This window comes from Macrobrachium rosenbergii, chromosome 3 (assembly GCF_040412425.1).
Source record: "Macrobrachium rosenbergii isolate ZJJX-2024 chromosome 3, ASM4041242v1, whole genome shotgun sequence".
In the NCBI taxonomy this organism is placed as follows: Eukaryota; Metazoa; Arthropoda; class Malacostraca; order Decapoda; family Palaemonidae; genus Macrobrachium; species Macrobrachium rosenbergii.
The window spans coordinates 517,608-531,998 of record NC_089743.1 but is presented as its reverse complement, the minus strand read 5'-3'; the positions used below and the strand labels follow the sequence as shown (position 1 = coordinate 531,998).

The window sequence follows — 14,391 nt, the reverse complement described above, 5'->3', positions numbered from 1 at the left end:
AATAAGTATTATATCATTGTGTAAGCACGTGCTCTGTAATTCTAAGCTTCATGGTTAAAACAAGTGTAGTTGCCTCAGCATATCAATTCCACACCCACACCCCATTAGTTCGAGACATCACCATTTGCTCCATTATTTACCAGTGAAATTTAGCAGTTCTCACTTGGACTAAAAATTCTTGAGTCACAACACCCCACTTGGGCTTCATTACCTGTCTGTACATACATGAGCATCACATTACAAAACACTACACAAATACTGACACATCTGTTGAGGTGCCATTGTATTCCTTTAGCGTTTCATATCAGTGCCTTTCTTTTTCTTTGTATATTTTGTTGTAGAGCATTTGGTTAATTTCTTTATAGATTGCAATCATGAGATTTGAAACATCCGGAGTAATTTGTATGGAAGCTTTCAAAGATCATCCACAGCTTGGGCGATTTACTTTAAGAGATGAAGGTAAGCATAAATTAATTCAGTATTTTTATACTTTATGTTGTGAGCTTTGATTTTCTTTGTTGTACAATCTGTATGAAGTTAAATTGTAATTCTGAAGGTAGTACATAATGCTAATGAAGAATGTGCACTTTTATAATTGCAATTGTAGGCTAATGATTGATGTAGGGCATGTGGCAAAAGGTGATAGACATGTGCTAAGTAAGCTTTCAAAGGCAGTGACTTTCATAGCTATTAACAAGAACCAAGTCATTGAGGATGTTCCCCTTTGGTGTAGGACCACCTTGACGTGGTGAGGGGGCTCTTGAACCCCGGGCATTTTTTCCCAGGTTTGAGTCCAAGAGTCTCATATATGATTATATATTTGTTTGGATTAATTTCTGTGGAATTTTCCACTTTTGCTAAAATTTATTGGGCCTGTTAAATAGGAAAAGATATAGCTGGAATTGGGTTTATATCCGAAGCTAAATAGTGAGAACTGCGGTAGGACCATCAACTGCCCGATAATGTTCGGACCTGAGAGTTAGAGTGATAGCTCAAAGGCGGAACTGTTCTTTAGGGCTGGACCATGGATTCCAGGGGGTCTGGTTCGCGGGGTAGGACTCTCAGGCATTCTAGCCGGTTTGCTCATGATGTGGTTAGGGTGGGGATGATAGTATTCTCATAATACCTTCGGTCCTAGCAAGCGGGTCTGGCTTACATTTGGGCCACTCTGATCACGTTGTGCCATCCCCTGTGGGGTAGGGTAGGGATGCAGACATTTGGGAGTCAGCTTTCAGTTGTGCCATTTGTGGAAGAATAAACTTCATTAGAGGCTAATGATATTTTTTTTTAACTTTTTGTTTTAATTTTTTTTTTACCTCAAATCTTTATGACAAATAGAAATAAAGATTTGAGTATCCCTGGGCCCTTTGATGGTAGTAACTCTGCACAGTTGACAACTGCTGGAACTTCCTCTGACAACCTTTCTCTTGGAAAATAAAATCAAATTCCTAATGTAATGACACTGGAACCCTATGGTCCAGTACAAAGCAAACCAAAAAAAAAAAAAAACAAATATCTTGACCTAACCTTGACTCACTTCGACTCCTCCTTTGGGAGTGGAAGTTGGTCAGGATTCCTGACCTTAGAAAGAGAGAGGAAGATACCAGCCTTGAAATTAGAAAACTTCCTGTTGAATTGACTTTCAGCTACTGAAATGTCATTTAGACAAAAGATCAGATGTGGTTGATAGAAACTACAACAAAAAATCAATCAGGAAATTACTTAACTATAAGAAATATTGATAATATAAAGGTGCATATAAAAAACATGACAGTATGAACAGTGTACAGGATACCATAGTACTCTCTGATAATGATGAAGAACCAATAGAAAAGAACGTATTGCTGGACTCCCTTAAAAAAAGGTACAACAATGTACAAGATTGCGAAATATTTGACATAGCCAGTAGATTGAGTAATGGAAGAACGCTGAGAATAGCAAAGATAAAATTTGAAGGCCATGAATTACTCTTGAAAATTAAAACCACGGGCCAAAGCAGAGAACTGAGACCGTGTGTTCCAAAACCACAACAGTGCCAAAACTTTAGTATGTATTGACATACTAAATTGCTGTAATGCATCTATATGTGCGTATTGTGGATCTGACAAACATACCACACAGTGGAGGTGTGGTGAATTGAAATGTGTGAACTGTGGACAGAATACCATGCAAGATCTAAGGAGTGTATATATTATATATACAATACAGATTTAAAATTACTAAAGGAGAGAACAGGAATGCCTATAAAAGAGGCCAAATTAGAATTAAAAGTTAGAGGAGTGCATGATCCTGCTAGGAAACGAACGTTTTCTACTGTCATAAGATCAAACATGAAACAAAAATGGGGATAAGAAAAGAGTAACAAAACCCTGATAGATAAATCTCAAAGAAAAATAACTACTTTGCAAGAAGAAAGTAATATAGCAAAGAACTAAGAAATATATACAAATATTTGTTCGAATTCATTTGAGAGATTAAGAGAAATTGAAACACTAGAAGATAATACAAGCACCACAGAAATATTAGAAGAAAGTTATTATGAATTAGAAGCTAAAGAAAAAAAAGAGGCCTCTAGAGAGAACTCCACCCAAGACCAACAAAAAACTGACTATTATTAGAGATACATCAATTAAACTAAAGACGGGAGACTCAAAGAAAGAACATAAACAAAAAAATGATAAGCATATACCTTTGTCTCCTAAAACAATAATAAAACCAATGGAAACGGATACCCAGAACATCAAAGAAATAGTAGAGGAACAAACCGTTGACAAGAACGATTATGTGATGGGAGAAGTGATTACTCCACCAACAACTGGTGCAGCAAGAGTAAATGAAAAATCGACACATGAAAATGTGTGGCTGTAATGAATGTTTCATTGAACTGTGCAACAAAAACAAAAGCATAACAAAAGACAGTTTATTAAACACTACAAAATTTTATAAGAAGCAGGGATAAAGAAACTACTCGTTCAGATATGTAAAGGGCTGTATGTGCATCAGACACCTAATACCTTACAATGAAAAACAAATACCATAAATAAAACTTTAGAAAAAATGCAAATTGATCCACAAAAAGAAATAACACTTGAACACACTTACGTAATATTTTCAATAATTATATTGTACATTGGAGCACAAATGGTCTACAGACCAGATTACATTTGGGAGAAATACAATGATTACTAAGGGAATATAAACCAATGATATGTTTGCAACATGTCAGCAAAAAATATCAACAATAGGTAAATATACCTTAGTATCTACATCTAGAGAGGAAGAAGGAAATTTAGGTACTGCTATAAATGTACATAAAGTATGTTATAACATAGCACCTGTAGACTTTACTGGCCTGCAATTGTCAAGTGTTAAAATACGAATTAAAAAACGATAATTATGTTATTTATAATTTATACAACCAACCTAATAAAAATTATGACATTGATAAACTTGAAGATTTAGTTAACAATACCAAGGAATCTACATTAATAATAGGTGATTTTAATGCTCAAACCCAATATGGGACTGTAATTGTATAAACTCAAATAGAACAGGGAGTAAAATAGAAGAGTTCGTGGATTTAAACGACTTGTGCTGTACAAATGATGATGAAATTAGCACATATTTTACAAAAACACATGGAACATTTTCCTCAGACTTAACTCTATGTACAACAAGGATAGTTAATAGATTAGATTGGAATAGAGTTGATGACTTGTACACCAGTGATCTTTCCCAATATTAATTTATTACAAAATAATCCTGCAAAACAAATAGGCAAAATTTGATTAACCCTCTAACGCTGAGCCTCTATTTACAAAAGTCTGTCGTATGCCAGCGGCGTTCGGGAGTTAGCGCCGAAGCAGATTTTTTTTTTTTTTTTTTTTTTTTTTTTTTTCTCCCCAAAAAAATCACAGCACGCTTAGTTTTTAAGATTAAGAGTTCATTTTTGGCTCCTATTTTTCTCATTGCCTGGAGTTTAGTATGCAACCATCAGAAATGAAAAAAATATCATTATCATATATAAATATTGAAATATATGACAGCACAAAAAAATTTCATATATAATTGTATACAAATCGCTTTGTGAGCAAAACTGTTAAAGCTAATGAGTTATCTTTTTTCTTTGTATTGTACACTAAATTGCGATGATTTTGGTATATAACAAATTGTAAAACAATCAAAGCAACACAGAGAAAATATTATCACAAAATGATGCATGAATTAAATAACGAGTGGACGTAAAAAAGTTTTTCAAAAAATTCACCATAAATTGAAATATTGTGCTAGAGACTTCTGTTTGTTGCAAAATGAAGGTAAATGATTGAATATTACTAGAATGTAAGAGTTTTAGCTTACAATTGCAGTTTTCGACCATTTTGGTTGAGTTAAAGTTGACCGAAGGTCAAATTTTTTCTATTTATCGTGATTTATATGAAAATATTTCAAAACTGATAAAAGCTACAACCACAAGTTATTTTTTTGTTGTATTTTACATGGAATTGTACACATTTTCATGTATAAAACACTATGTAACTGCTAATATAAAATGGGGCAAAAATTACGACAAAGTGACTAAAGAAATTCTGAGATGTTCGGCTGAGTTAGTGCGCGGAGGTAAGGAAAAAGTTTTTTCAAAAATTCACCATAAATCGAAATATTGTGCTAGAGACTTCCAGTTTGTTGCAAAATGAAGGTACATGATTGAATATTACTAGAATGTAAGAGTTTTAGTTTACAATTGCATTTTTCGACCATTTCGGTCGAGTCAAAGTTGAGAGTTTTAGTTTACAATTGCATTTTTCGACCATTTCGGTCGAGTCAAAGTTGACTGAAGGTTGAAATTTTGGCACTTATCGTGATTTATATGAAAATATTTCAAAACTGATAAAAGATACAACCGCGAGTTATTTTTTGTTGTATTCTACATGAAATTGCTCACATTTTCATATATAAAACTTTATGTAATGGCTAATAGAAAATGGTGCAAAAATTACAACAAAGTGACTAAAGAAATTCTGAGATTTTCAGCAGAGTTAGCGAGCGCGGAGGTAAGGAAAAAGGTTTTTAAAAAAATTCACCATAAATTGAAATATTGTGCTAGAGACTTCTCGTTTGTTGCAAAATGAAGGTAATGGTTGAATATTACTAGAATGTAAGAGTTTTAGCTTACAATTGCATTTTTCGACCATTTCGGTCGAGTCAAAGTTGACCGAAGGTTGAAATTTTGGCACTTACCGTGATTTATATGAAAATATTTCAAAACTGGTAAAAGTTACAACCATGAGTTATTTTTGTTGTATTCTACATGAAATTGCGCACATTTTCATATATAAAACTTTATGTAACAGCTAATAGAAAACGGTGCAAAAAATACGACAAAATGGCTAAAGAATTTCTGAGATTTTCAGCAGTTAGCGCATGGATGTAAGGAAAAATTTTTTTTTTTTTAAATTCACCATAAATCGAAATATTGTGCTAGAGACTTCCTGTTTGTTTCAAAATGAAGGTAAATGATTGAATATTACTAGAATGTAAGATGTTTTGCTTACAAAAATATATATATATATATATATATATATATATATATATATATATATATATATATATATATATATATATATATATATATATATATATATATATATATTAAGACCTATATTATATATAAATATATAAATATATATATATTTATATATTTATATATTATATATATATATATATATATATACCTATATATATATTATATATAAATATATAAATATATATATATATATTTATATATATTATATATATATATATATATATATATATATATATTTATATTTATATATTTATTTTTTTTTTTTTTTTATTTTGGTACAAATACATAAATAAAAGGAATGCAGGTGAAAAACTTTTTTTTTTGCATAAAACGAAATAATATACAAAACACCATTAAATACAGATATATAAAAACTTGTAATAAATATAAAATTAAATATAAAATCAATGCAGAATACTCGTAATCCTGACTCTTCGTTCTATTCTTGTTTTCTCCCTCCTCCATTGAAGAGTCTCGCATTTTTTTACACTAGACATGACGAGGTACAGGTGGAGGAGGGAGACGCGCGCCCTTACTGCAGATGGGCCACCCTTCGGCGGTCCGCTGCGCCCTCTGGTGTCCCTCGGGTAGGCGCACTCCAATATATGACCGCAGTGTGGTATTAGCGGTCACACTCCCCGATCCTGCAAAGTGCTACCTTGCAGGTGCGACAGACAAACAGGGTGTCTCTTCTTCTGCCATTCATGTGGCACACCCGGCACCGTTTCTGCTTACGCCCTTCTAGGGGCTCCAGTGTGTGATCCCCTGCCTGCAGCTGACACACAGGGTCCACTACCCGATGGGACATTGGAATGTGAGGGAGGGCGGCAGCAAGGACAGGGATAGCAGGGGTAGCATCATCAAGGGCAGCAGCAGCAGGGGGCAGTGTCGGCAGGAGCAGGACGACCGAGGTTGGCCCTCCTAGCGACTATCTGCCCTATCCTCTCGGGGTAGATCTGGGGTTTGGGACAGGGGGTTGGTGTTGGAAGGCCACTCTTCAAGATTGAAGAGTATGAGGGCATTCCTGGCCACCTCGAGAAACTGGATGTGGGACAACCTCTGGGTTGTCTGAATTGTACCCACAGTAGAGGATGTAGGCATTCTGGAGGGCCAACTGGAGGAGGTATTTGAGGAGCTTCTGTGTCCACCTCCTGGTTCTCCTGGCGAAGGGATAATACTGGATTAGTTGATCAAAGAGATCAACTCCTCCCATGTGCCTAGTGTAGTGCCCGATGACAGTAGGCCATTGGACACGAAACTCCTCATATGTAACTCGGCCCTGCCGACGTGTCCTCTTCCGCTGAACGACCTCTTCTTGGATGGGCTCATGATTGGTCGTAATCATGGGCACGAGTCGGACCCCCTTCCAACAGATGAAGAAGACATCTCCCTTCCGCTGCCACTCTCTCTCCTCTTACCAGATGTTGCGGGTGGCTAGCGAACCTCTTGAGGACATTCGGGACCCCACGCACCAACCGAAGGGTACCACTGATGTGCACACCTGCTTCATACAGTTCCTGGGCCAGGGATACCGAGTTATAATAATTATCCATAAAGAGGTGGTATCCCTGGTTACGGAAATGATCCACAAGACCGAAGACAGTGTCATGCAGCATGGAGAAGACCCCGGAATACACAGAGAAGTCAACGACGTATCCAGTGTTGGATTCCGTAATAAAAAATAACTTCACATCATATTTCTTTGGCTTCTTGGGGTTGTATACTTTTATGCTTAGACGTCCTTTGTATGGCATCATCCCTCATCCAAAGAAAGGTTCTTGGAAGGAACCACAAGAAACTGGCACCGTTCACGAATGTACTCCAACACTGGGCGGACTAAGATGAGGCGATCTGGGTTATTCCGGGGTATGGCCCTTCGGTTGAAGGCATTGAAATACCTGTCCAACGCCAGGAAACTATCACAGGGCATAATGCCGGGCACATTGGGCGTGCCAAAAAAAATCCGCCTCAATATTGCCTGACGTTGGCAGCAGTCATCATTCCAAAAAAAATGTGGAGCCCCAAAAAATGCGCCATGTCCGTGAGGTTGCAGCCCCGCCATCGATATGACAACGTCGTCTGCAGTTCCTCATGGCAGTACCGAGCGTATCAGCTGTCTCTGCAATGAGGTATTCCAGCAATTCCCGCGTAAGGAAGAGCTGAATGAACCCCAGTGCAGTGAGAGGCACAGGGACGTTCAGTCCAGGTACTGCTGTGAATGGGTGCATGTTAGGTGGGGTGGGGTCCTTGAACCACCCCTCATCACTTTTGTTCAAACGGCCTTCACCTAGGCTGCCGCAATGTTGCGACCCTCTACGGGCACGTGCGCGGGCACGACTTCACACTGACACCCCCCACTGGCCCATCTCCCTTACTTTCACCATCACTTTCTGTCTCGTCCCCACCAGCCACAATCGTTGCCGCCGCCTCCTCAGACTCTCCCTTATAAGCACTGAAACCACTGAACTCATGTTCACTTTCATGCTCTGGCTCTCGTACGGACATTGGGGGAAAATCGTCAGTAGATGACCAACTGCCATCAAAATAAGGACTTTCCACCTGCTCTCGATCGAGCTCCAACAAGTATTCATCAATGTCCTTTTGTTGGAGGCCTCCAAAATGTTTGCGAATGCCTCTCGGACACCCCGATGTTTCCCAGGGGTCGTAAAAGTTACAGGGTACAGTCCTTGGGGCCCACGGTCACTTTCGGCCACACGTGGCCGTACAACACAGCGTTCAAAAGATGGATCACCTTGGGTGCTGGATCCCTCTCCAGCATCCAAGTCTTAAAACGCATCTCACACGCTCACTACCGACAGGTAATACGCGCCTTTCAGAGTCCTGACGACGTTGGGACATTTCTGCGTACGTCCTATTGCTTCACAAACACGCTAACACTTGCACAAGTTCGGCAAAACACGACTGCGTCAAGAAATCGCTCTCTGACGATGCGTCGCTGATGCTTTGTAGTGCGAAAAGAAAGAAATTCGCACTTGCGCAGCTGGGTCACGCTTGTAAACAAAACAACAGTGTGATCCGTGAACTCCCAGCATCCCTCAAGGCGCATGATTTCAAATTTTTTGCAAACGAAGCCTATAAGTATTTTTCCGCGAATATTTAAAAAAACTTTTTGTAGTCGACGTATTTTACGTCCCCTCGGCACCCGACAGACAACTTTTGTCTACGTAAAATACGTCCAGTCGGCGTTAAAGGGTTAAAATACTCAGGTATAAGCATGTTTAGGTTTTTTTTTTTAAAGTATCAAAATAGGAAATTTTAAGTGTTTTTAGAGGGGTTTTAATTATTCGCAGATTTGAACTATTCGCAGGGGGCTGCAGTACGCATCCCCCACAAATATGGTGGCTTTACTGTAATGGGGAAAAATAGAAATATGTCGGATCCCTGCCCATATAGGGATTAAAGGAAATGAAAAAGCTGATAAAGCAGCTATAGAAGCAGCCCATTGGACATGATCCAATGTAAATATCTCAGTTATCGATTATATAACACTTATAAAAGCAGGCATTGTAAACAAATGGCAAAATAAATGTAATGAACTGAAAATAATACGTTGAGGAAAATAAATCTTGGAGTTATAAAATGGAGTTCATCATACTAGAGAGAAAGACATGGGCAAATAATTTTAACATCTCCGAATAGTCGATACTCGTCTGACACATGGACACTTAATGAGCAGCCCACCTGAACCAGCTCCCAAATGCTCAGAATGCAGAGTGATAATAACAGTTAAACATGTTATGCAAATGCCCAAAATACAACCAACATTGGTTATCAACTTTTGGAAATGGATTCATTGGTGAAGTTTTATTAGGGTCTGCGGTATTTTTAATTGACTCAATTTTAATATTCATAAGGAAATTTAAATTAATTGATAAAGTATAAAAATTAATTTATGAAAATACATTACTCAGTTTTATTTATTTTTTTAATTATACAGATGTATTTAATGTGTGCATGTGTTCTAGTGTGGAAGCATATGCCATTTTGCTTATTTTTAAAATTTCATTATTCATTCATCGTTTAGTCCCAGTGTTTAGTCTATGGCTTAGACCTGGCAATCCATTTCATTTTAATCCTTCGGGCCAGCCCTATGAGAGCTGTTAATCAGCTCAGTGGTCTGGTTAAACTATTTTATTATAAATAATAATAATCCATTGGGAATATGGGCAGTTTGTAATATTTAAGGTTTGGCATTGGTAACTATTTCTTTCAGGTCTTTCAGTGGTAACAGGTTTGCAGAGACTTTTCCCTTGAGAAGCTGTTACTAAACTACTGTATTTACAAAGTCCTGTAGTTTGTCTCCAGCCCTCTTTACTTCTGTTTTAAGGGGAGCGCACTCTTCGATTTTTGATGAATATTTTTTAAATTTAAAAAAATGGTTAAATGGCTGTAAGACATGAGCAACACCATTATCACGTGACCAAAGCATTTTTTCGAAATATTAAAATTGATGGGGTTTTGGGCCTCTGTCCCCCACACGGTGAGGTAGGGCTGACGTTTGGCTCCTAATGACTATTGTCATTTTTTCCTTTATTCGCCTAATTTATTAATTATTTTGATTTTTATATCACCTTATCTCCTACGTCTGGCAACAACAATGGTTTGTTCCTTGGTGAATGCGTGGTCTAAGAAGAGACAGTGTGCAGAGTCAGTTGCCCCAAATGTTGAAAGTGGGTGGTTGGCAACTTTTTACTCTGAGCAATTTTTTTGCTATTTGCAGTGTTTTTTGCCTTTTTTTCTACATCCAGTAACTCTAAATACAGTCTATATACTTTCACCTTTAAAAATACGCCCACAGTTGATGAAATGAATGAAGGATGATGTAAAGGGAGTACTGTATATGATGACAAGTTCATTATATCTAGATCTCAGTTAGATAAAATAGTGTTGGGTATTAGATGCAAGGTAGGAAATTGCAGGGGTAAAGTTCAGGTCGCAGTCTCTGCCAATAGATGGGATACTGATATTTTAATGAAGTGCCAATCGTGTAGGTTTACATTTAGTGGCCCAGCAAAGCGAATTAGCAATGGAATATCTCGGCACCATCAATTGAGTGAGATAAATATTGAGGAAATTGAACACAACTTTGGCTATGAGAAATTCAACTTACTAACACACCTGTTTGGCGCAAGTGAAAGTATAGGAGAAGTTCTTCATTCGAGAGACAAAAAGGCTTGAAAATCAAACTCCAAAGACCAAAAAGACCGAACAAGTGAAAAAAACGACTGAAAATGAGTCAAGAATATCAGCCTGGTAGCTACTAAACTTTTAGTTTCTTAGTTTCAAACCAGGCAACAATGAGTCAGGTGGTACTTGATGATACCCTCGCCTCGAGCGAATAATACCCCTTTTTATAAAGGGGGCCAGTGACCTGGAGCCAGAAATCAACCAAAATAATGCTCTAAGATAAGTTTTTACCACGAGTGCCAAAAAAAGCACTTGTTGACCTTTACGGTCGTTTTTCTCAGTTTTCACTTTTTTGCACTTCAAACGCTAACTACTTTTTTTATTTTTAGGCCAATTTTAAAGTTAAATATACCATTGGAAAGAGGAAAGAAAGACAAATATTTTTGGGAGGCTAAATTTTTTCTTTGGTTGACGAGGAACCCGTGATAATCAAATTATACAAATTATGGGGACAAATCCCCTGATCCAAAAAAAAAAAAAGGAAAAATAGAAAAACTCTTCCCATGATTTTTTTCTTACTATGATATACTTTCTGCGTATGAAGCGACATTGCAATAGCTCTAAAAATGAAGGAGAAACATTTTTAATCTTTTTTATTTTTAATTTTTTTAATGAAATCCAAAATAATCATCCGATCACTCAAATTTTTTCTGGAACATCACCGTATATATATGTATAACATAAAAATTGGAGCATTATTTCTATATAAGTGTGCGCTCCCCTTAAGGGTAATTGTAGTAAAAATTAAATTCACGATCTGGGAACAATTTTGAGTTTTTCTAAAATCTTGAAATATTTGTCTTAGCATTGGTTTTGTTCTTCAGCTCAGAAAGAAAGAAAGTTGTTGATGTATTTTAGAGGAATCTTAAATGAGAGTATACTGTATTTGTACTACAGAATATATGTGGTTCTGATGACAGTCCCAAATGTTTGTATCCAGCATTCCTAAAATAGTTTGGTGAGGAGAAAAACTGCAGTTAAGTCTAATTAGACTAAAAATAAACCATTGTGGAAATGTAAGGTTAGCTGAAATATTTTTAAAATTACTTTCATTATTTTTATGCAGGCTTAAAGGTATAAATTTTCTCACACTTTACAAATTGTATAACCTTCAGGATTTTTAATTGTAGCTTTTTTTTGTTTAGTAAGCACTTTACTGTCACTTCTATTGTACATTTAGAGCAGTATCATATATAGCTTTCATTAATCAATTCCTCTTAATTTCAGGAAAGACCATTGCCATTGGAAAAGTTTTAAAGGTGGTAGAATAAATATTGCACCGGCGAGCCTTCACTGGAAAACTGCACATGAGGATTTATGCGATAGTCTACTGGGGAAATGGATGTTTCTCCATAAGCTCCTTGTACATATTATACTGTAGAGCCAATGAAGACAGAAGAATCACATTACTGAAGACTCGCATGATGTGTCCACCTCTATCAATCATCTGATATACATAAAAAAAAATCAAAGTGTGGTTATCCTGCCAGAATCTCCACCTTACTTTTTTTTTTTCCCTCAACCTGCCAAGCTCAACCCTAAGCAAAGACAAATCCTCTCTCGTGTGTGTGTGTGTGTTATTCCTACGCCACAACGTGACAGGTTTAGAGAGAAGAAAAAAAATTATTGGTGGGTGGCAATCACTGGATTGTCCTTTCTTTCAGACATCTCTTATGCAAAGAGGTTTCCTACAATAGCTTATATATGTTTTTTTATGCATATTACAAAGTGATAAAACTTTATACAGTATATTTATGGGTAGGACTATGTTAAGCAATGAATAGGAGGTGTTGGAAGATCTGAATGTATCAAGAGATAGTAGTGTGCATTTGGAGCAGGCACACGAAGATTAAGTTGCACCTTACCTCAGGAAGTGTGCTGCCCCCTCCTCCCAGTCACACTGTTATAGCATAACACATTTGAGCTCCAAAGTCTTAACGAAGATATGATGGCCTTGCTAAAGAAAAAACAACAGGTTATTTCCAATTTGTATTGAAACGTAATACAAAAATTTGTATTCCTGAATTACTTTGCAGATTACTGCTTCATGCAGTTATGGCATTGCAGGTCACTGCTATTAAATCTTCCCATTTTCTGTTATCCCTTTAATTCAGGAGTGGATATAACCTATCATCTCAGAGGACAAAAAATTCATTAAAGGCAGTGGGAATTCCTTCATATGTGATAACATAGCACTTTACACTTAATGTGTGAACCTTTCCTTTCCTCTCCTGTGCGTATTGTTGCACGTTTTAGTGTTAACATGCAGTGGCTTAATTTAATTACAGGTTCTCCTGTTTGGAGTTCTCGGTGTCCTTTAATTCATGCAGCTGCCCAATTGGTGAAAGGGCCGATTGCAGTACTGCTTGTTCAGGGGAGGAATGGTTTGGTCTGCTGTAGTATATGCAGTTTGAGCCCAGTGCTACTGCTGTCTCATGGGCTCCAGAACTCCATAGCTTTTTGTATAATTGAAATTATTTCCCTCTTTTATTTTTAATAGCCTTTTACCCTCTGGAGTGGGACTATAGAAAGTACTGGTGCTATGGAGTGGACTGGGTGCCTTGCTCTTTTCTGCATCTATCGTGGCTTGTTAAATTCTGCTAAAGTTGTTTTCTGTCTTTTGTTGAATTTGAGCTAGCATAGTTCATTCTGTTTAGAATGGAATTGTTCAATATTGTATTTTTTTGTTTATGCAGTTTAATAGGCTTATTAAGAAAAATTATTAGGTTAATGTGAACAATTTTTTGTATTCCAAGAGCTGTCCGTAGCCCTTGTATAAAGTTATTTATATATTGTGGTTTAAATTTTTTTCAATAACCTAAAGACTATTTTCATGGTTATTCCTGTCTCAATGCATTTTTGAATATACAGGAAGTGGAGGGTGATACACTTTGTTTTTGTGATCCTGTCTCTTGTTCTAATGTTTTGAGTATGTGTAACATTAGCACCTACACCATGTCTTCGGAAATTGTTCAAGGATTAATCCCGATGCTAAAATTTAATAGTGAAAAATTAATTGTACACAAGCACACCTAGAATATTTGAGTCATCAGATCTTGACATTAACCTTTGAAACCTGTGGCCAGAGGAATCAAATCCCAGTGCATTGATATTTTTCCCAGAAATTTTAATGTAAATATAATTTAAATGTATTTTGTTTCACATATTCCTGCTTGTATTTTGAAGATTCTGTGGTGGATAATTTAAGAATTTTTAATGGACTAATAAATTTTATTTATCGATACATAGAATGTTAATTTAGACACTCAGCAGTTATCTTTAATATTTACACAGGTTAACTTTTTCAAGTATTTGTGACTATAAAGCACTCACATTACTGGGCTTGCTATAGGTTAGGAAATATATCTGTGTGTGTGTGTGTGTGTGTGTATGTGTACAGAGAGAGAGAGAGCGAGCTAGCTAGCTTCCAGTATTACCAGAGCTGTCAAGGTGACAACCTTTACAGGAAGTAATGAATAGGCTTCATTTGAGATGTCTTAATGTTAACAGTGTGTAAGGAATCTCAACATTTTTAACACTCAGAAGCCTTAAAATTGCCCAAAATTTTTATTCAAAGCCCTGATACTGTGAAATATTGT

General features: G+C 36.7%; 1 protein-coding gene across 1 annotated transcript in view; it reads left to right on the top strand.

The window, feature by feature from the left end:
* eRF3 (eukaryotic translation release factor 3) overlaps positions 1 to 14,036 on the top strand; it is a 252,916-nt gene extending 238,880 nt beyond the window's left edge. The window contains exons 9-10 of the mRNA XM_067126266.1: positions 366 to 459; positions 12,020 to 14,036. Of these exons, the coding sequence (XP_066982367.1) occupies positions 366 to 459; positions 12,020 to 12,063 (138 nt within the window). The 3' untranslated portion in view covers positions 12,064 to 14,036. The remainder of the gene's footprint in view (positions 1 to 365; positions 460 to 12,019) is intronic.
* The last annotated feature ends 355 nt before the right edge of the window (positions 14,037 to 14,391 follow it).